This window comes from Chelonia mydas, chromosome 4 (genome assembly GCF_015237465.2).
Source record: "Chelonia mydas isolate rCheMyd1 chromosome 4, rCheMyd1.pri.v2, whole genome shotgun sequence".
In the NCBI taxonomy this organism is placed as follows: domain Eukaryota; kingdom Metazoa; phylum Chordata; order Testudines; family Cheloniidae; genus Chelonia; species Chelonia mydas.
The window spans coordinates 27,925,391-27,948,787 of record NC_057852.1 but is presented as its reverse complement, the minus strand read 5'-3'; the positions used below and the strand labels follow the sequence as shown (position 1 = coordinate 27,948,787).

The 23,397-nt window shown below is 41.4% G+C and overlaps 1 protein-coding gene across 7 annotated transcripts in view; it reads left to right on the top strand.

Annotated features, from left to right (window-relative positions):
• Nucleotides 1-2,645: 2,645 nt before the first annotated feature.
• STPG2 (sperm tail PG-rich repeat containing 2) overlaps nucleotides 2,646-23,397 on the top strand; it is a 398,804-nt gene continuing 378,052 nt past the window's right edge. For 2 of the 7 annotated variants that reach the window (XM_043545509.1, XM_043545506.1), the window contains exons 1-5: nucleotides 2,648-2,870; nucleotides 5,885-5,994; nucleotides 9,609-9,767; nucleotides 11,424-11,588; nucleotides 16,240-16,371. In XM_043545509.1, the coding sequence (XP_043401444.1) occupies nucleotides 2,765-2,870; nucleotides 5,885-5,994; nucleotides 9,609-9,767; nucleotides 11,424-11,588; nucleotides 16,240-16,371 (672 nt within the window). In that variant the 5' untranslated portion in view covers nucleotides 2,648-2,764. Of the gene's footprint in view, nucleotides 2,871-5,884; nucleotides 5,995-9,608; nucleotides 9,768-11,423; nucleotides 11,589-16,239; nucleotides 16,372-23,397 lie in introns of all 7 variants that reach the window. The other 5 variants (XM_043545510.1, XM_037896938.2, XM_043545508.1 and 2 more) reach the window with 4 other exon arrangements.

Genomic DNA, 23,397 nt, shown 5'->3' with positions numbered 1-23,397 from the left:
TCCCCATGGGAAGTGCTATGGGGTGGGTTCTATGGGGGAGGATCAGGTTCTATGGGAGAGAGGGGAGTCCTACGGGGCGGGTTCCCAGGGGCAAGGGCAGGTTCTGTGGAGGGAGAGGAGAGTGCTGTGGGGCAGGCTTCAGGGAGCAGAAACAGGCTCGGGGGCGAGGGCGGGAAGCGGATGCAGGTTCTGTGGGGGGAGAGGTGAGCGCTGCAGGGATGGTGGTAGGGGCACACTCTGTGGGGGGAGAAGGGAGCACTGCAGGGCAAAGGGCAGGTTCTGTGGGGTGTAATGATGGTGGTTCTGGTGGGACCCAACTGAGAGTGCCAATTCAGGACAAATTGCTTAAAGCAGAGCAGTTACAGCCCAAGGCTGGGGTTCCTTTACACACCAAGGCAAACCAAACCAGCTAAACAGACTTTGATTTTACCCCACTGGCTAACCACAAGTCACACAAGCAATTCCCTTAGACACTCCAGTTTCCCAGTATCACCATCAGTGCAACTCGTTATGGGGATGAATGGTTATGAAAACCAATACCCCAGTACAAGAAAAAAGGTTCTCTCGATCCCAAAGGACCAAGCCCCATACCCAGATCAATCCACAAATCAGATCTTACCCCATGCTGTTGCCAATCCTTTAGAATCTAAAATCTAAAGGTTTATTCACAAAAGGAAAAAAGATATAGATGAGAGCTAGGATTGGTTAAATGGATTGAATTATATACAGTAACGGCAAAGTTCTTGGTGCAGGCTTGTAGCAGTGATAGAATAAGCTGCAGGTTCAAATCAAGTCTCTGGAGTACATCCACAGCTGGGATGGGTCATCAGTCCTTTGTGTAGAGTTTCTGTTTGTAGCAAAGTTCCTCCAGAGGTAAGAAGCAGGATTGAAGACAAGATGGAGGAGCTGTAGCAGCTTTTTATAGTCTCTTGTCATGTGGTCTCTGCTTTCTTTGTCCCAAAGACAAGCTGTCCATCACAAGGTATGGAAAAACCTCAGAGTTCTGCCCATAGGCAGGTCCCTGCATGCCTTGCTGAGTCACAAGGTGTATCTGCCTTCTCTCAATGGGTCAATTGTATAGCTGATGATCCTTAATGGCCAATAAAGCAGGCTAAGCAGAGCTGACACCAACTTGTCTGGGGTGTCACACAGAAGCATAGCATAAGTTTGAACTACAGAGAGTATAGAGCCAATACTTATAACTCTAAATTAAAAAATGACACTTGCACACAGATAGCATAATCATAACCAGCAAACCATAATCTTGTTTTAGACACCTTATTTGACCCCCTTTATACAAGATTTGATGCCACTAGAGGACCTTGGTTACAACAATGATCTATAAGGTCCCAGTTCAGGTCAATAACATCACATGGGGGAAGAGGGGAGTGCTGTGGGATGGGTGGCAGGGGAAAGGCTCTGTGGTGGGAGAGAGGAGGGCTGCCGAACAAGGGTTAGGGATAGGCTCTGTGAGGGGAAGAGGAGTGCTGCAGGGTGGGTGGGAAGGGCAGGCTCTGTGGGGGATAGGGGAGCTCCGTGAGCAGGTTCTGTGGGGAGAGTAGCGCACTGGGGGCAGGTTCTGTGGATGGAGAAGGGAGCGCTGCGGGGCAGGTCGCGGGGGAAGGGGAGGCTCTATGGGGGGAGAGGGGAGCGCTGCGGAAACGATCGCGGGGGAAGGGCAGGCTCTGTGGGGGGAGAGAGGAGCGCCGCAGGGCGGGTCGTGGGGAGGGGGGAAGGGGAGGCTGTGTGCGGGGACAGGGGAGAGCCGCGGGAGAGAAAGGCAGGCTCTGTGGGGGGAGAGGGGAGCGTCGCGGGGGGAAGGGCAGGCTCTGTAGGAGGAGAGGGGAGCGCCGCGGGGCGGGTCGTGGGGGGGAAGGGGAGGCTGTGTGCGGGGACAGGGGAGAGCCGCGGGGGGAAGGGGAGGCGGGGGGGGGGGGAAGAGGGGAGCGCCGCGGGGCGGGTCGCGGGGGAAGGGCAGGCTCTGTGGGGGGAGAGGGGAGCGTCGCGGGGGGAAGGGCAGGCTCTGTGGGAGGAGAGGGGAGCGCCGCGGGGCGGGTCGTGGGGGGGAAGGGGAGGCTGTGTGCGGGGACAGGGGAGAGCCGCGGGGGGGAAGGGGAGGCTGTGGGGGGGTGGAAGAGGGGAGCGCCGCGGGGCGGGTCGCGGGGGAAGGGCAGGCTCTGTGGGGGGAGAGGGGAGCGTCGCGGGGGGAAGGGCAGGCTCTGTGGGAGGAGAGGGGAGCGCCGCGGGGCGGGTCGTGGGGGGGAAGGGGAGGCTGTGTGCGGGGACAGGGGAGAGCCGCGGGGGGAAGGGGAGGCGGGGGGGGGGGAAGAGGGGAGCGCCGCGGGGCGGGTCGCGGGGGAAGGGCAGGCTCTGTGGGGGGAGAGGGGAGCGTCGCGGGGGGAAGGGCAGGCTCTGTGGGAGGAGAGGGGAGCGCCGCGGGGCGGGTCGTGGGGGGGAAGGGGAGGCTGTGTGCGGGGACAGGGGAGAGCCGCGGGGGGAAGGGGAGGCTGGGGGGGGGGGGGGGGGGAAGAGGGGAGCGTCGCGGGACGGGTCGCGGGGGAAGGGGAGGCTCTCTGCGGGGAGAGGGGAGCGCTGCAGGGCGGTTGCCCGAGGGCAGGGGCAGCCAGGCAGGCAGGCAGGCAGGCAGGCTGGGGAGGGGGCGGGGCCGGTTCCTCGGGCCGGCCCGGCGTGTTGGGCCCCGCCGTGTCCATGGTGACTGCCGCCGCCGGCCAGCGCTGGCACTCGGGGTGCGGGGCCAGCCGACATGTACGACCGCGCTCCGCGGGCGCTGACTCGGCCCGCGGGGGGCACTGAGGCTCATGTGGGGCCCGGCTCCTACCAGCTGCAGCCCGGGAAACAGCAGAAAGCAGGTAACGGGCGGGGAGCGGCCAGATTCACTCCCGGGCTCCCCCTGCCCGCTCCCTGGCCCGCCCCTGAGCAGGGACCCGCCGTCGCACCCACTCCTCGGTGTCTGCTGCCGCTGGGGCTCGCGGGGCTATCAAACAGCCCACGTCGGGGCTGCTTCGGAGCGATTACAACCCCAGGCAGGGTCGTGTAGGACGGTGCCAGTCACAAACCTGGGCTGCGCCCCCTTAGAACTAGGCAGCGAGCAAATAATGGGTAGCCCGAGTCCTGCAGCTGAAACTGACATTCACCGAGCTCTGGCAGAGAGCCCAGGCCTGAGCTGCTCCTGTTAAGGGCAAGGTTTGACCCAGAGAAAGGTTGGAGCATGGTGTAGGGAAAAGCTGCAGAAGGAGGGGTGCACGTGGAGAGCGCTATCTCCTTGTGAAAGGGGGAGTGGAGACAAGGCATAAGTAGTTTTTACTTCAGTTTAGCTAATGGAGATCAATATATACCCTCCTCCCCACCCAGGGTTTACCTCACTAGCTACACAGAGGTAAAAACTACCCGTGCCATGTCTCTGCTGGGATTTTTCATCAGGATAGCTCGTTGAGTTGGTTCTCAAAATGGAGATTATGTGATTCCTTTCTTCAACTTGAACTGTCTCTTCCTTCCACATATTTAAACATGGTTTACCTGATTCATATCTCACACAGGTTTTACACTCTTGTAACAGTACTGACTTAAGCAGTGTTACTCCTGATTTGTTCCTGTGTGAGAGGAGAATTAGGCCCAGGCACTTTTTCCCAATGTCCTATGCTCTCCCCCAAAAGAATACTTCTATATATGGTGTTTTTGATGGAGATGCAGCCCATGTGAGAGAAAAATCTTGGAAATCCTGCAATGCAAGGTCCGAGGTACAAAGTCCGGCAGTCTGCCACACTGTTAAAATGATGGCTTTGTATTCAGAAATACCTTTCTAATTCTCTTGTTGAAAAACCTTATCTAATTCTCTATCCCACTTTGACATAAATGAGTTTTCAGTAGGGTTCAGTGTGTAGCTGGGCTTTGATATATTTTACTAGAAGTATTTTTACTTCCTTTGTACTGAATAAACGAAATTGGGTCTCCTTGGGTGGCTTTGGATTTCCATTTATGTTCTTTTCAACAAGAGCAAGGCTTTGCAGCTGAAGATATAAACATATGGGGATATCAGACAAGTTATTTTTTTCTCTATTTAAAGTAGGAATGACTTGAGAATAGCTGTCTGTAGTATTGGAATCCTTCTTTCAGCCTAATTAGTGATATCTTAGAAGCAGGTGTATAGAACTCAGTCTCAGATACAAACTGAAGTTAAAGGAGCTATGAGTAAAAGTCTCTTCCCAATCAGCAGTCAAAAGTCAAGATGGATATAGAGTTAAGTTAATATGTTCTTTTGTAGCACTTAAACATGGATTAATTATAAGGCCATACCAGAAATACAGACTTCATTAGGTTGTCCCCTAGTGGCACTCATCAGAGGTACAGCCTCTGAAAACACCAAAAACCCCTAAATTGAGATGTCAGATACAATAAGATTTTACCTAATATTAATTATCTTTATTTTATCTGTAAAATGGTAAATTAAATGCAGTGTTTATCCCTTTTAAGCCATATAACTGGTTTTAGCCCTTGAAGGCCATTTTGTGGATCTTACGGAGGAACGTATTAGTAATGGAAGTGAGGAGCATTAAAAATAAACAAATGTAACATTTCTTCTTTTATTTGCTCCTATTTCTTTACCTTCCCTCTTGCTGTCAACATTACCTTATCCCAGAAGTAAAATGAAAAATCCACTGGAAACTTCCCTAATGAACCTGAAGTAGGAGACTGCGTTGCGTTTAAATACAACTAAAGTAAATCCCAGTTGAAAATAAATTCAATTGTAATTAAGCATTACTTCATTTACAGGGAAGTTAACTCAATTTTAAACACTTTTCTATAATTTTATCTATCCATCTATCCAACCTTACTACATAATACCTGTGGCGTGCGGGATGTCAGACTAGGTGATCATAATGGTCATTTGTGTGTTTAAAATACAGGAAATCTATGAATAACTTTGTATAACATTTTATACAAACTATCTCAACTTCTTTATGAAGTTAAATAACATTGCTTAGAGTTAAGTAACAGCAGAGGGGGAGACAGAAATTAGGAGAAGTTGGTAAAGGAGAAAAGCTATGTTTTTACTCAAGATTTTAAATGAAATAGAGGATCAGTGAGGTAGAGAGATTCAGAAGGCCATGAGAATTGCCTGCAGCTGCAAAGGAGGCAGCCCCTTTACCAGCAGTGGCCAGATTATGTGAAGGGATTGTGAGGAGCCTAGTGTAATCTATATAGAGAGGGAATGGAGCAAATTCATGGAGCATTTTAAAATCAGAAAAGGGAATTTTGAACTGGATCCTCTAATGAATGGGCAGCCAGTGTAGTTGTTTGAATATCGGGGTAGTTTTGCACTTCTCTGTACATGTGAGAAGGAGGTCAGTAGCATTCCATGGATTGATTTTCCATTGCTTAATAGTCTTTCAGTCAAAACTGGATGCCTTTCTAGGTCAACCAAATCAATGGAATTGATGCAGGAAGCATTTGGTGAAATTCCATGGCTTATGTTATGCAAGAGGTCAGACTAGAAGATCCTAATGGTCCCTCTTGGGCTTAAAATCTGTTAATTTCTTCTGTGCAAGCAGGAACCTGAAGATATAGGGTTTGGAGAAGCAATAGAGAATGGGCTTCGGGACTCTGTTAGCTGCTTCAGGTTTAAAATATAATTACGGAGATGGCTTTCTGCCTTATAAAATAGCTTTATCATTTTTCAGTCGCACACTCTAACATTATTCTTTATATATGTCCCATCTTTTCAATGGAGCAGAAAAATTAGATGAACCAAATGTTTTCACTACTGAAAAATGATTTTGATGCATATATGGACTGTTTGCTTTCTTGAACTCTTGTAAGTGCGTATGTTTTACTCGGTTTTTTTTGCTACCCCCCTCATTTGCAGATGGCTATGCTCCATTTCTTTCTTTGACAACTCGAGACTTTGCCTTTACTTTTCCAAACGCTGAGGTTGATGTTCCAGGACCAGGACACTATGATATTGCCAAAGTACAGGTAAAATTATAGAAGTTGCATTAAACGAGTTCAGAGAAAGGAAATTTGATCCCTGACTTTCAAAACAGTAATAACAAGTGGTGTTCATAACAAATTTCAGTGGAACAAATCAATAAACACCCTCCTCCTTACATTAAATTGGCCAGGAGTGAAAGAGACAGCATGATGGGAAGTGATCATTTGGACAAGAACTTTTATTTATATACATTCCTTTCCCCCTCCTTGTTCTGTCTCCTCATGCATGCCCCCTTTTCCCCACCTGCTCTACTTCTTTCCCCAGTGGAAAACTTACAAAAGAGCCCTTGATGCCCCCAAACATGATGTTGCTGGATGCTTGGTGACAGTTAAAAATTCATTTTTTTTCTGAGTGCTTTTAAGTAGCTGTCTGACTCCCTAGACATTCTGTTGTTTTCATGCAGTTCCCTTCCAGTAGTAGTAGGTACTTGGTGTATAGTGTAGGTCAAGATTTCTTGGTGCCCCAATGTACTAACAGAGAATATCATTTTAAAAGAGCTGAGACCCATGAGGGTTGAGTAATGAATGCTATATTGATTTTGATAAATGAAACTGTTTAGTAATGGTTCCAGTAAGAATAAAGGAAGTTCAGGTTAATGCTGGATGAATTATTTGAGAGCAAAGGCAAAGGAACCTTCTCAAGCTTGCTTGGTAGGTTTCTGTATACTCTATTACAGTGGTGCGCAAACTTTTCCAGTCGTGCCCCACCCTTACCATTTATGGAATTTGTTGCCCCCTCCCTCCATTACTAGTAATCTGAAACTGTTTGGTTTTTTTTGCCAGGGCTCTACCCTGTAGCGGGACTGCCATGATAGCGGGAGCGGGATAAAAATTCAACAATGTGGGAGTGGGTATTGCAGGGTGGGATGGAAGCGGAATTAAAAAAATAGCCCTCCTGCACTGCAAGCAACATGAATGTCCTGGAGAGCAGCCACCACTTTCTGGCTGCCCAGCTCTGAAGGTAGTGCCGCCAGCAGCAGCAGTGCACAAGTAAGGCTACCTTTACTTCTGTGCTGCTGCTGGTGGCAGTGCCATCTTCCACAGGCGCTGGCTTCCTCCAGCCCCCGGGGTGCTCAAATGCCCGCTCCACCCCAGGCCCTGCCCCCACCCGACCCTTTCCCCCAAGCCCTCACCCCTGCCCCACCTCTTCCAGCCCCAGAGCTCACACAGAGTTGGGACCTATGCCACCTTCAGAGCTGGGCACCTGGAGAGTAGCAGCTGCTGGCCAGGGCATTCATGTGGTTTGTGGTGTGGGAGGACTGTTTTTTTTTTTTAATCCCACTCCCATACCAACCTGCAATACCCACTCTATTTTTATCCCACAATACCCATTCTATTTTTATCCCCCCTCGCTATTATGGCAGTGGATCCTGCAGGACCTATGGGATCCCGCAGGACCCATGGGATCCCAGTTTGTTGGTGCCCCGTTAGAGAACCTCTTGCACCCCCCTAGGGTGGCATACCCCCCCTGTTTGAACACCACTGCTCTATTGTACGTGTGCTTTTAGGATTTCAATAATAACATTTGAGCATAAGCTTTCGTGAGCTACAGCTCACTTCATCGGATGCATACTGTGGAAAATACAGAAGATGTTCTTATACATACAAACCATGAAAAAATGGGTGTTTCCTACCTACACCCCCTCCCCTGCTGTTCCTCAGACGTTCTTGTTAAACCCTGGATTTGTGCTGGAAATGGCCCACCTTGATTATCATACATATTGTAAGGAGAGTGATCACTTTAGATAAGCTATTACCAGCAGGAGAGTGGGGTGGGGGGAGAGAAAACCTTCTGTAGTGGTAAACACCCATTTTTTCATGGTTTGTATGTATAAGAACATCTTCTGTATTTTCCACAGTATGCATCCGATGAAGTGAGCTGTAGCTCACGAAAGCTTATGCTCAAATAAATTGGTTAGTCTCTAAGGTGCCACAAGTACTCCTTTTCTTTTTGCGAATACAGACTAACACGGCTGGTACTCTGAAACCAATAATAACATTAGCATTAAAGAGAAGCTGGAATTTTATTTAATTCCTTCATTCTCCATTTATCTGAAAACATTGTTTGCTTGTTAGTTAAATTTAAATCTAATAAATATATCTATCTGAAATCACTTGAAAGGCTACAGAACTGAAACGTTTTAATGATTATATAGGTCCAGATTGTATCTGGCTGCTTTGAGGATGTTGTAAGGGTGGAAAGGGTACCAGAAGGCTCCCTTCACCCCCACATCCATGCGCAGGGATTGGCCACAATTGCAGTCCCTGAGCTCTTTTGAATACAGAGAGTTGATTCCTCCTAGCATTCTCCTGCGTGCTCAAAACACTCAGAAGTGGATGGTGGGGCTCCTGGTCACCCTTCCTGTATCTGCAGCCAAAGCTGGTCAGATGTGTGGGGAGAGTATGCTGCTCCTTTGTATGCCAGAAGCTGAGGATGGGTACTGCTTTTCTGGGGCAGTACTGCTCATTACTACCCCCAAAGTGGGCCAGTGCCTATAACACACAGTTGAAGTTGTTATAACTGTGTATTATAAGTAAGTCTGCAAGTCAACAATCTCAATGTAAATACATAATTTAATTTTAATTAAGATGAGGTATTAAACACTTGAGTTTACAGTTCACTTTTGGAATTAAAACAAAACATGACTTTCATGCTATCTGTTAGCAATTATGAAATATGTAAAAACAATGCAATTAGTGTACACATTAAACAATTTCTAAAGTGTGCTGCTATTTTACAGTGGAAAAATTCATTATTATGAATATGTCATTGTACAATTCAACTCAAATTTGTTAAACGTATTGATATTTATATAGAAGGAACCAGTGGTCTAACTTTTGGTGGCACAGCATTAGATAGTAAGTTCTCTGGGGCAGAGACCATCTTTTTGTTCTGTTTGTACAGTACCTACCATGTTGGGGTCCTGGTCCATGTTTGGGGCTCTCTTAGGTGCTACTGCAATATGAACAAATAGATGATGATAATAAATTATATAGTGTTTTTCCTTTACTAGAAAAAGAAGAAACAACAACTAATATCTTATTGCATTAGAAAGCACAGGGATACTTGTAATTTGCTGAGGAGTATTGCTGTAAGAAATTTTAAAATAGCATTTCATTAGAGAATGCAGAGGTGAAACAAACATTTTCAGCCTCTTTGTCTAAATAGTTGCATTTCCTATTTTAAGTCAAGTAAAACAAAACTGAGAAAAGAAAATTGATCTGCATCTAGAGTATTTTAATATAAATTAGTGCACACTTTGTCAGCTCTTTGGTTTAAAGGACTGGCTATCAACTGTTTTTTTATTTTGTGACAGGATACAGAGTAACAGCCGTGTTAGTCTGTATTCGCAAAAAGAAAAGGAGGACTTGTGGCACCTTAGAGGCTAACCAATTTATTTGAGCATGAGCTTTCATGAGCTACAGCATCCGATGAAGTGAGCTGTAGCTCACGAAAGCTCATGCTCAAATAAATTGGTTAGTCTCTAAGGTGCCACAAGTCCTCCTTTTCTTTTTTTTTATTTTGTGAAGTTCTTGTCAAGTTCATAATTAATTTTACTTTATAATTTTATAGAATATTCATGTTTTCATATTTTTAGAATAATATAAAAGGTGGTGAGAGTCTGCAGAACAAAGAAAAACGTTTCAAAGAGATCCGTACAGAAACTCCAGGACCGGGAAGCTATAACCAACCTCCTGCTGTGGAGTTAGAGATTAATAACAGGAAGGAGAGAGAGCCTAAAGAACATAGTCAACAGGTATGTTAATAAAAAAGGACTATGCCATATTAATTGATCACAAATGTAAACATAAGATTTGTGAAGACACTAGTAAACATATTACTGAACTTAATCTTTTCAAAACCAGCCTGATGTAGTACAATTGCATACCTACAGTGATGCTCACAATTATCACAAGACAGATCAGTTGATGAGAGGAAGTTGAATTAATGCAGGGAAAATAAATACTGAAAAATGAAGCAAACAATAACCTGTAGAACTACTATGAAACCATTTCAAATAAGAATAAATCTTTTAAAAGACTAATCTTCCAGTATACACTAAAACTACAATCTTCTCTCTGCCTGATTCAGAGGAGGGGTGTGGATCCACTTCTCCTACCTCCCAAATGAGTGCCTGAATCACCATGCTGTAGAGTTATTCTCACTTCTTCTCTTTGGTTCGAGATATTTATATATTTATGCAAAGTGGAATGGTGTCAACAGGCGAGGTTGAGGAAAATAGCATGTAGCCTGGTGGCTAGGGTGCTCAGCTGGCAGGGGAGAGAACCAAGTTCAAGGACCTTCTCTGAGGAATACTTAAGTGTCTACACAAAGTAGAAAGCTTCAACAGGAGAGATCAAGAGCAACCCAACCCAGAAAAATCTATAGCCTGGTGGTTCCGATGCTCACCTGGGAGTGGGGAGGTAAGACTTCAAAGCTAGCTCAGGTATGCCTACCTGTGCTGCAATTACACCTCCCTACTGCTGTTAGACATACCCTTAGGGAGCAGTCAGAAGGTTACTTGGTGCTTCCCCATTGGCTACAGTGTATGTGATTACCTGTACTGGCCCTTTCCCTGGTAGAGCAGTAGAATTTCATGGGTCTGTGCTTGAGTAGTGTGCAGACTCAAAAATCCATGTTCAGCACAGATTTGGTGGTCTGACATTTACTGAAATAGGGTATAGCAACATTTTAATTTATATGGGTTAAATTTATAGTTACCAGAAAGTTTTTTAAAGAGCTTCTGTAGTTAACTTCAAATAGAGTAGAACTCCTTAGATGTGTTTTGCATCGTTGCTTTATTGTATCATTCTTTATGTGCCAGCTTTCCTCATGTGACTTTTATTTGTAATTTATCAGCATGGCAGTTGAATTACCTTTGGGTCATAAATGACAAAAGTTTATTGCACATTTGGTAGTAATAGATCACTGAAAGAAATGAGATTACAGTCAATTATATAGGAAGGTACTAATGTAATCATAAAGATTACTGTGTAAATTTTATTTTACCAAACTATTAGTAGAATTTATATCCATGCAAATAAACAGATCAGAAATTTGAAGTTAGCTGAAAAGAGATAATATCAAATTGGGGAAATCTACACAGAAAAATAAAGTTAAATTTTCACTCTGCCAATAAGATTATATGAATTCAAAGTGCTGTACTGTTATCCTTCTACATATGTGACATTATAAGGTTCAGTGGTTACTTAATGATTCACTCGTACACTGACATCTATTAAAAGTACATGTGCTTTAAAACATAAAAATGAAAAGTTAATATTCTAGACCACCTTTTTAATAAAGTGTAGGGCTGTATCTTTTTCTTTGGGTGTATTCACCTTCGGTTTATGCAACATGGGTGCCATGTGTTTGTGATCTAATTTAAAGCACAATCTAATTGTTTTTACAGAGGACTGCTGGCAGTATAAAAGTCTACCGAAAAGTGGATGGTCCCTCTATCCCTTCTCCTGGCCAAGCATTTGGGTATGAAGAAGCTGAGGATGGCACTCTTATTAAACAATACCCACCTCAAAGAGATGTGACATTGGGTCCAGCATACTATCGACCAGTAATTGTAAGTAATTTTAGAACAATTTCATAAGACTGGCCACAGGATTACAAAATAATTTAAGGTTGATCTTTAACTATAAAAGGTTGTCATGACATATTTTCTCTTAAGAGTGAAAGTTAATGGTGTTGGTACCATTATATATTTTGGGATGGCTATAGAGCCAATTTCATTTTTGATTTATATGGGTGCAACTCCATTGAAATAAGTCGAGTGGGACCTACTTCACTATTATTGAATTTGGCACAAAGAATAGAAAACAGTATAGATTTAAAAGGTCGTTGCTACTACCTCTTCTAGTTCCACCTGGCTGGAAAGGGAACACGAAAGTAACCATTAGTTTAGCAAGCAATGCTGTAAAGAGCACAAGGGCTGAATTAAGAAGGAATGTGCTTGTGGGCTGGACAAACCGTCCTCTTCTGGTCCCACCAGTTTCTGCAGAATTCAAGATTTCTTTTTAAAATAAATTCAGTTTCTAGCTCTTTTGGTGGCAAAGCTATCCTTCTGAATACCAAGTTGAGGCAGTTGTCTTAATGAATTTACAGACTGAAACAATAGCTTTAAGGGATACAAACTGACTGATATATTGGGTCCTACCAAATTCATGGTCCATTTTGGTCAATTTCACAGTCATTGGATTTTAAAAATAGTAAATTTAATGATTTCAGCTATTTAAATCTTAAATTTCACAATGTTGTAATTGTAGGGGTCTGGACCCAAAAAGGAGTTGGTGGGTGGGGTTGCAAGGTTATTGTAGGCGGGGTTGTGCTTCCCATCCCATCCCATCCCATCCTTACTTCTGCACCATGCTTACTTCTGCACTGTTGTTGGTGGTGGTGCTGCCTTCAGAGCTGGACAGCTGGAGACTGGTGGCTGCTGGCTGGGAGCCCAGCTCTGAAGGCAGAGCCACCACCAGCACAGAAGTAAGCATGGTGCAGAAGTAAGGATGAGATGGGATGGTATTGCCACCCTTACCTCTGCGCTGCTGCCCGCAGAGCTGGGCCCTCAGTCAGCAGCCCCCACTCTCTGGCCGCTCAGCTCTGAAGGCAGCAGCGCAGAAGTAAGGGTAGCAATACCACAACCCTCCTAAAATAATCTTGCAACCCCCCCCACCCCACCACCGCAACTCCCTTTTGGGTCAGAACCCCCAATTTGAGAAATGCTGGTCTCCCCCCCATGAAATTTGTATAGTATAGGGTAAAAGCACACAAAAGACCAGATTTCACGGTGGGGAAACTGGATTTCACGGTCTGTGATGCGTTTTTCATGGCCGTGAATTTTGTAGAGCCCTACTTCTGTATCTAAACAGGCTGTTTATGCTGAAGCAAGTTAGAAATTTTGACAAACTATTTTGATGTTGATAATTTTAGCAAAAATATTCATTTCCTTTGGGATTGCAGCCAGACCTAGAGTGGAATACTACCATTCTTCCCCTTTACCCCAGTCTCTTCCCTGAACGAGTGGTAGATGAAATAAAACTAATGGCAAGTAAATAATAGTCAAACTCTTATCCATAGTTTGCTTTGTAGTCTTCTGTATTTTTGTCAGGTTGCTTTACATGGTGCATAGAGTAATTAATAATCTCATTATTTGCCAGTTATCACAAAGAATGATGTGGGCTGCTGGGGCAACTGAGAGCAGGGAAAGCTGTCTCTTTTGTATTCTCAATGCATCTCCTGCTAGTCCAGGGCAGTGTGGAGGAAAAAGAGGAAGCAGCCACACTTGAATGTAGATCGATGAGGAAGAGGGCAGAGTGGGGAGAGAGACAGAGCAAGCTGGGGTGGGGAAGACAGGAACAGGAGAAGAGGGAGATGAGGACATAAGGGCACAGGCTGGAGTAGGACATTCTAAAGTTTGGAGGCAGGACGGGGCAGGCTGGGAAGATGATGCCGAAGGGTCTATAACCATAAGAGCACAGTCCCCTTCAGAACCTGGAATACTTGTGTAACATTTTCATCATCTTATTTTAAAGCGATATGATTTTGACTTATGTTTTGTAGTTTCTCTGCAAGGGCTTGATCTTGCAATGTGCTGAGCATTTGGCCCAAATCCAGCAAAGCACTTAAGTGAATGTGTTACTAAAAGTATATGAATAGTCCCATTGACTTTAATGAAACTTCTTACATACTTAAAGTTATGAATGGGCTTAACTCCTATGCTTTATCTGGGGCAGACTGCTCAGACCCTTGTATGACTGTATCTCAAAGTTGAAAGTTTATCCTGAAGTTTAGAGACACCAGTGCACATGCCTCTAATTTGAGGTTAATTCTTTTGTAACGTGATTTAATAATGAGTAACACTGTCTGGAGAGACATCGGAGGGAAGTCTTGTTCACTTGTAATTCAACCCTGGTTGATCACAATTGTTTATGTGCTGGAGATTGGGAAATGGCAGTAGAGAAACACTGTCTTGCAGTCCTACTCCCTGAAACACAAGAGCTTTTATGGCTGTTTTGTGTTTTCAGGGTCTTAATTTGCTTTGGCACCATCATTTATTTTTTTAAAGAGTAAAGCATCACTGTAAAAAACAAACAGAATACCCCTAGTATCTTGCCCATATGCTCAGGGTTTAGCTGATAGCCATATTTGGGGTCGGGAAGGAATTTTCCTCCAGGGCAGATTGGAAAAGGCCCTGGAGGTTTTTCACCTTCCTCTGTAGCATGGGGCACGGGTCACTTGCTAGAGGATTCTCTGCTCCTTGAAGTCTTTAAACCACGATTTGAGGACTTCAATAGCTCAGACATAGGTGAGAGGTTTTTTGCAGGAGTGGTGGGTGAAATTCTGTGGCCTGCATTGTGCAGGAGGTCAGACTAGATGATCACAATGGTCCCTTCTGACCTAAATATCTATGAATCTCTGAATCTAGTACGTTCTTTAGTAAAATCTGGAAACTTTAATGAAAAAACCCAACATGAGTCCAAAATAAAAAAGGACCCAACAGAGAAGTCTGTACAACTAACTAGTGCAGAAATGGCATCTCTGTTAGACTTTTGGTCACCACCTTTCCTGTTTTAATCATAAAGCTTACCTGCCCATCAGAGACTCTACTTTTTTTTCTGCAGTAGAATGTCAACATAAATCAGGAAATAGTATGGGTTAAAATGTTCACAGATTTCTTAGGAATTTAGCTGTTTGACTTCCATTAACATTTATGAGAATTAAACATCCAAATCTCAGTTGATTTGCAAAGAATGTTTATTCCAAAGGACATTGGGACCTTGTCTTTATTTTTTAAGTGTGCTATGAAGACTTGTTGTGCAATCTTTGGTTGTTTTAGTTTGATCCCAAATGACTGCCTACCCAAAACATTAGTTATTGTCTTCAAGGGTTTTCAGACAGGTAAGTCCCCTCTATAGCTGAAAGCACCTGAAGCCAATGATATGTCTTTGCTGCAGACAAAGTATTCTCTTTACTGTGGAATAACTAACATGCATTAGCTGTCCTGATGTAAAATCCTAGTGAAGACATGGCAATGTAGTTTTTACCACAAGGTTAAATAGAGAAGTTGACCATTGATGGGGAGTATAGGATTGACCTTGCCTAGCTCACCTTGCGATTAAAAACATCAGTGCCATGTCTTCACTAGGATTTTGCAGTGGGATAGCTTATCTGTGTTAGTTATCGCACAGTAAAAACACAACTTTTTTGGCAGTGAAGACAAAGCTTTAGACGACTATAAAGCCAACATGGGAAAGTAGACCACTGAAATGTTGACCACTGGGTAAGTGAGAGAAAGGAAAAGAAAGTTCCCGTTCTGCTGTTGGCAGCAACAGCTGCTCTCCCATCTTGAAGGGCTACACTGTTGATTAAATCCCCTTATACTTTTATGAGAGCATAACTAGACCATTAGAAGGCCCAGTTTCTGGAAAAGTCCACTGGGTCAGGTACTTTTTGGGTATTAAAAGGGCAAAAAAGCATGAAGCCATGGAAGTGGAGGGGAGGTTTGAAGCTGAGATCTGGAATAAAAATGCCTGGAGATAGCTCTTTCCTCCAAAGTCAGAACAGAGTCAGTACTTACCTATTATTGCTGAACTGGATGTCCTGAGCCCCCAAGAGGGAAATTTCTTGATCAAAACAAAAAAGCAGAGACAACTTAGATACTGATGTTTCCCTGATCCTTCAGGGAACTAATGACCATTCTGGTCCTTCAGGGAGGGAAAAAATCTGCTGTTATTTAGCAATGTGATGCTAACTTCCTTTTTTATTTTCTATGGGTGGTGTGTCATTTGTTGGTTCTCTCACATCAAGCTTATATGGTGATTTCTGCTTTAAAAGATTTGTAAATTAACAAGGATTTTCTCTTTATGGATTTCTGGTGGGATGACTTTGTTTTTGGTGATCAGCTGGAGTGGATTTGACCAAATGTCTGGATCTCTCAGAGTTAAGGAATTACACGTTTGTAGTTTATGAAAATTAAACTGAACTAAAACCAACCAAGGCAATATGTTACACTGACAAATTTTTCTGCAAAAACAAAACAAAAACAGTACAAATGTATATAAGTCACTAGTCACTTAATGTAGCTCATCTGCAAAATGCATGTGATGCAAACGTGTTTAGATTCCGTGCTCTTGTTCTAGAAGAGGTCTCTTGAAGCTTTTCCTTTTTCTTTTGTCTTGTGTAAATTTTTGCCCATTTCTATTTGTTGTCTGTGACAGGGTGCTATCAGCAGCATCCTAATCACTGACATTGCTTCAGCCTGGAGAAGGCAGCAGGCCCAGCTGAGGGCAATTATACACTTTCTGTATGTGGAGTGTGAGAACCTGGGTGACCATCACTGGGCTAACAAGGTAATTGGGGAGAATATAAGGGGAGGAAATAGAAAGCAAGGGGTAGCTCAGAAGGAGGCTCAGAGGGTGAGCTTGTGTGTGGGAGTGAGAGCTGCATGGAGGCCTACTGTTGCTGTAAGCCTGCAGTGAACAATGTTATTATGTAAGAGAGGAATAAATACATACCTTGATGCAAGATAAGCAGTCTGGTGTTTGTGACTGTGAAACTACCTAAACTAGACAGGTAGTGCAGTTCGCTGGGTAGTGATGAAGGTGTCCTGTGAGTGTCCCAGTCAGTGGCATTTGTCTTGAACAAGATGCAATACGAAGTTCTGTATTTTAGCTGAATGGCATATAATCACTGCTCTTTGTTACAGTTGCATTGTGGGTTTGAGTCATTTACAGATAGCCCTTATTACTTAAAACTTCACCTTATTCATCGTAACGGGAGACAGTAATTTTTAGTTTGTAACTAACAAAAATAAATATGGGAATAATTCAGCACTTCTTTGTAGTTACTGTTTATTCCCTGTAACTATTTTTCCAGCAAGTGCATTAGGGGGCAGCAGAGTCATTACGTTGACTCAGTTCCTAATGATTTCCAAGTGTTATATGCTAACATTGAACGGAAGTTGAAGTTGTTAGCTTTTCCATTTGAAATCCCATTTTCTATTGGTGTATTATGCTGCTGCTACAGCAGAGTCTTCATGTAATACTCCACATTTTCAAAGCACTATGCAAACATAAATAACCTCTCAAAATACCTATGTGATTAAGGTACATTTTATTTCAGTTTACAGATAGGTTAAATGACATTCAAAGCTGCACAGTAAAATTAGTGTTTGAGCTTGGATCAGATTTAAGAATTCCTGGCTCAGGAATGTTTCACTGGAGCATTCTACCTTACTGTATGTTGGTTGTTTAAAAGGGTGGAAAAAAGCACTCTGGCAAAAGCTTGCTATACAAGGTTTTATTCAAAATTCACATTTCTGTATAACTTTAAAAAGTCATATTTATTTAGACATTTTACATTCTAAATGTAAAAGAATAAATTAAAGTTTCCAAAAACTTAAAATGGTTTTGATTTTTAAAAAATTGACAATCATTTTCTAATTGATAAATCTGAATAATTTTTTAACATTTTGATCTATACTGAGATTAATGGACACAATAGGGTTTCTGAAATTTTGGATAGAGAATTCTGTACAAGTTACTTTATAAATGCCAAATGGTGGTGAAAAGAATTTTTAAAATAATACTGTGGCTATGATTGAGTTGAAGAAAGTTTTCTCCACCGCCAACATAGTTTCGTCAAAGTCCTGACTACTGGATCTCTATACCGCATATATATTTGGAGTGTCTTCACCCTGACACTGTCAAGTGTTTTGCACTGTGAGACTTTTCTATCTATTTTGTGGACAAGTCTGATTGTATACATACAGGGTTGACTGCTTCCGAGGTAACTGTTCTGTGATGAGGTAGACAACAAATGTTGAGAGGTTCTGTGAGAACTTTGGATTTCAGTTTACAAACTCTGTCTGTATCCTTCATTGGTTGAAGAAAGGGAAAAAAACCAACAACTCACCTTGCAAGGGAATATAGAAGAATACGGGTTCTCTTATTGGTAGGGATTATCAACACCTCTCTACACAAGGTGCTTAAGTGTTTTTCTAAATGAGTGTAGATAATCTTGCCAATAATTTCTGTCTCTAATTTGCTTTCTTTAGGAATAGGTTCTGAGAAGTTAACAGTGAGGCAGTTCTGCATTTTTTTTTTTTTTGTGCTTGTGGTGGTTTTTGTTTGTTTGTTTTTGATTTCCTCAATCATTTTAGCCTGATTTTAGATCTGGATACCGTTTTTGGGAATTGGCAAAGACCAGGGTGAGAGCCTGGCTGTGCTGAAGGCAATGATAAAACTCCCACTAACGTGGGTTACAGCCTTGTTTGGGATAGAAGTAATCATGTTTAAGTATTTTCATTCTTCTGTGTCTGACTGGGCTCAAAGGGTCGAACTGGGCAACTGCTCATTTGTTTTGAGGGCTCTCTTACATAGAGGTACTATAAGGCTGTGATTTGTAACTTTTGTTTCAATATAGAAACAGTTTGTTATATATTACAGATGATAATCTTTCTAACCAGGTGTGGTTAACACTGTAAATAGTTTCTGTAGGATTTGTTAATATCTTGATTTTGAAAATATTGCTTATGGGACTACATAAGCAATAACAATCCCAGTCTGTGTTTTCGTCAGTGAATATACATGGTAGACATACACCAGCATTTCAGAACTGGAGAATTTTATTGTACTAATAAATGAGTTCCTTTTTTTATAATTTTTTTGAAAATTTGATTTTAGAACACCTATATATTTACAAAAGGTGTATCTGTTTAAATTATAGTTTTTACTTATTGTTTCCTTTCATCCAATAAGAGGCTTAAGTGCTTTACAGTTAACAAAACAATATAAAACAATATTAGAAAAGAAATAAAATGATATAAAGCCCAAACAAAGTTGACAATATATTTAAAATATTTTTCAGGTATTCTTTTCTTTCAGTATGTATTATGCAGTGCCTGTGATAGTCTGTTTTTCTATTTCTGCTTTCTCTTTTTCCTAGATTACTGAGTTTCTTTGCTTATAGAGAGATGGTGTGGGAGAACTGTATAGTTTTTCTCATATTAATGTGTGCACTACTTTAGTCCAGACCTTCCCTTCTGATCCTTCTTTCCCTCATCTGCTACTATTCTCATGTGACTCCCCGGGGTTGGCCTAGTCTTTTCCCATGGGTACTATTTTGGATAAGCAATTGAATTCCCAAAGCACTCTGAGTTTCAACCGGATCTAAGGCCTCAGTCCAGCAAAGCACTTAAGCAAGTGTATAACTATAAGCATATTCATAGGCCTGGTGACTACTACTCACATGCTTTAAGATAAACATATTTAGGTACTTTGGTGGATTAGGGTGGCTTATATGCAGTACTAATAAAAATCTGTCGCTCCTCCTTGTGTTACTGGGCCAGACCCTTTGATACTGATGGAGCTCTGCAGAGACTTTAATGAAAATAACCATTTGCTATTTTTATAATACAAATACTTACGTTGTTTAAACTGATCACAGTGCTCTAAGAGTTAGTTTTTAAAAAAAGGTGGTTTATTTTCTGTGTTTCTTCCAGGGAGCCATGTGAAGGGTTTACATGTTGGCAGCTGCTGTGATGTACTGGTGGGAGTGTCAGGCTGGGACTTAGGGAACTCTTTGGAAATCGGGCTGTTTGACCATAAAATAGCGGTTGGAGGGAACTGTGCTGGTACAATGTGATAAGGACAGACTAGATGAATAGAGCAGCAGAATGGAGAGGTCTGACCTGAGAGCTGCTCTCTATTCTAAAGTAACAGGATCTGCAAAAGGCTTACTCCCATTGTGAAGATGGTGGCATTAGCAGCTCAAGTTAGGAAAAGGGAAGAAAAATAGCTAAATCAGGTGTATTATTTTTTTAAAGATTTCTTTAAATATATTTTAAAATACATGTATACAAAAGTATAGTTTATTTACACTACTTCATGAAATATGTAATTTGTGAGTGAGCTGGTTATAAAGGTTCCATAAGCCGTGTATATGTGTAGTTAGTTTGTCCACATCTTCAGGCAATTAGGTCACAGCTTTAATCCAAGCCGTTTTATGACCACACATACATAAAGTTTTAGGTAACATTTCAGAATATGAAACACATATTTTTCTTCCATTTAAAACAGCATGTGGAATCATCCCAAATCTGCTTTTCAAAGTTGGGTATTCAAGCTAAGAATACAGCTGGAGTCTGACACTGACATATTAGCTAAAGTTGGAATCATGCTGGGAACTACCTGCGTGCTTCAACACTGGAAGGCAGTCCATTAGTGCCTGAAATTAATGCACTCTGGGACTTTTAATTCTTCACGGAATCTATTTCCATATTTAATTACGGGAAATTCATAGAAAAAAGTTACAAAGCACCTTCTTCATCTATTTCATTGTCAACGGGAGTGGCGATTAGTAATTCTTCTTCAAGTTATACTGCAATGTTCACTTAAAATAATGCAGCTCCTTGCTGAGTTTGCTTCAATTAAGCCATATTTTATTTGCTAATGACTTACCAAGTTGACAGTGACCTTGAAGTTGGTATTGTCAACACTTCTTGGCATAAAGAGCTTGGTGATTTAGAGTTATTAAGAGTGCATCAATTTATTCTTCAGTCTATGACAGTATTTCTAAAAGGCTTTTTAATTCCATTACAGATGGGATATTTTACCTGAGTAATGCAAAGGGTGGTGAGTTAAGTAGCAGTCAATTTATATTATTTTTAATGCAGAGTTTTAATCTGTGTATATAAGATGATGATGTTTTTAAAGTGTTTTGAGTTTGAAAAAGAATAGGCAGTTATTGGATCACCTTTAAAATTGTGGAACTGCTTGAATCACTAAAAATGCTCCCTTGATGTCAAATGTTTGTGGACTCGAAGATTCTTGCATATTTCTAAACATTTAAGTATTGGATTTCAGTGTGGAATGAAAAAAGCATACTGTATGACACTCCATCAGGAAAAAGATCTCAAAAATTTAAAAAAATGCGTAGATGATTTAATCTTTGTCAAAGCCATTGGTGACAGTAACATTGAGCTTAGTAATAAATGAAAAGTTAATTCTTTATGAAGGTTGTTCAATAACCTTAAATACAAGAGATTCAGTAATTCATTTACATTTATATAGGTTTATAACTTTGTATACTTTGTCAGATAATCATGCCATGATAGTAAAACTAAAGGTCTGCATAATTATGAAATAAGCTGTAGGGGCTGAGTAGAAAGTTTTAGGTCATTAAAATAACATATAGGACAAATCACTGTGATAATGAACTTTAGAGTGTCTGTCATTAAAACTACTTCTGTATTTCTCAATTCATTGTTTTGCCACACTCCCCCTTTCGGAAGGTGATGTTGCATGTCTTTTTAATCCAAATACACAATGCATACATAATTAAAATGCCAACTCATGCAGGTTTGCCTTTGGGGATTTTATCATTAGTTAGTTTCTATTTCCTGAAATTTTATATGTTAGATAGTGTCTGTCTTCAAGTGAAGAAAGACCTAACCTTGCATAGTGAGCTCAGAAGACAAGCAGCTGGTAATGCTACATATTTTTTTTAAAGGTAAAAAAATAATTGCATTAAAATGTAATTTTCCTGATTGATGCATTTTAATTACTTTATTTTTGTGTTTCCTTACTTGATCTGATTTTGGCTCTGTATGCTGAATATGAATTATTTTTAATTGTTTTTCATTGGGCCACCATTTTCCTCATCCATATCTCTAAAAATTGACTTGTTCTATATTGTCTTAAAAATGAATAACATACTGTAGAAATTAACTTTAATGGAACCATCAAGATGTTCACATACCATAACTGACAAAATCGGATTATAAAATCGGATTTCCCTTCCTCGTGCTATCCCTTTACAGGGTCACATCTAAAATTGTAGTATAAGGTCTTTGGAATAGGGACTGTACCATTGTATCTGTTTTATGAAGTGCCTAACACACTTTTGAGTGCTGAATAAATGATATATAATAAATGAAAATACATCTGTTCCTTACATACTCAATTTCCAATAATTAGCAAACTAAGGTCCAATTCAAGAAGACGCTTAAGTTAAGCATGTGGGTAAAGCACAAATATGAAAATTATTTTGAACTTCTGTAAACTAAATAAAGCAATTCTAAAATTGCTCATTGAACAAATCATATGTCTTAAACATTTTACTGTATAAAGCATTACTAAAGACATTTATAGCAATATTTTGAAGTTGGGGTAACATAGTTATGTACTGAGCGCAGGCTACTAAGACATTTTTTAAATTAGTACATATCTGATTAGTTTTCTTTCCAGAGCCGCCTGGGGCTGGGGCAAGTGGGACAATTTGCCCCAAGCCCCGGGGCAATATACTATACTATAGTATTGCAACTTTTTTTTATGGAAGGGGCCCCCGAAATTGCTTTGCCCCAGGCCCCTGAATCCTCTGGGTGGCACTGTTTCTTTCCTACCACTATTAGATTACATAATGTGTGCTAAAAAATAAATTAGTAAGGGAGCAAGACAAATAATTTTCCTATTAATCATGCAATGTGTTCAAATTTAAAAGATGCATAGAAAATATTTTTAATTTAGTGTCCTTTAAAAATTATTTTCCATGAAAAATTGAAAAGATAGGGTGAAATCCTGCCTTATTTAATCAATGGCAAAACTCCCATTGACTACTGTGGAATAAGCCAGAGTTTTTAAAGCAGGCTTTGTATGAAGTAGGAGAATCCCTGCTATAATTTTTTAATGTCTCTCTTAATTTTTTTTTAAAATTTTTATATGATTTCCAATACCACTATCATTAAACACACCATCCATTTTATTTATAGGATAACAAAAGGACTTTGTATATACTTCAAGGACATTCAGGATATAAAAAGTTCAATACATATGTGTCTTTAATATATATTTCTGAATAGAATTTAACTATGGGCCAGATACTCTTGCACTGTATGAAGTTATTAGCTCGCCAGGTATTGCTTCCCTTGAGAGAAAAGCAAAAACATATTAATGAAATGATGTCCTAGTAACATGACAGTCTACCTGTGTCCATTTTCCTTTTTAGTGGGCCTTGATATCCTTGCTATAGCTCTGAGTATTCTTTCTTAAAATTTTCCCCTGTTCATCCCCCACAACCTTGCTATTTTCACAGCAGCTGTTCTTCTGGATGGGATTCCATTTGAAGGACATTTATGTTTCATCCATTAAGTGGTCAAAGAAATTAAGACTGACTGGTGTGAGGCCATTCTCACCCAATCTCTCCACAGATCATGGATGATATGTTGGAGTTCAGGGCTATCAAGCTTTGGGGGTCCTCTGACACCTAGCCAGAGTGGTTCAAATGGACCGGACTTTTCCTGCTGTGGGAAGGTTCTGCGCCATGCACAATATCTGGCCCTAATCTTTTCCAATTAAATAAAGTTGGACCTAGCCATA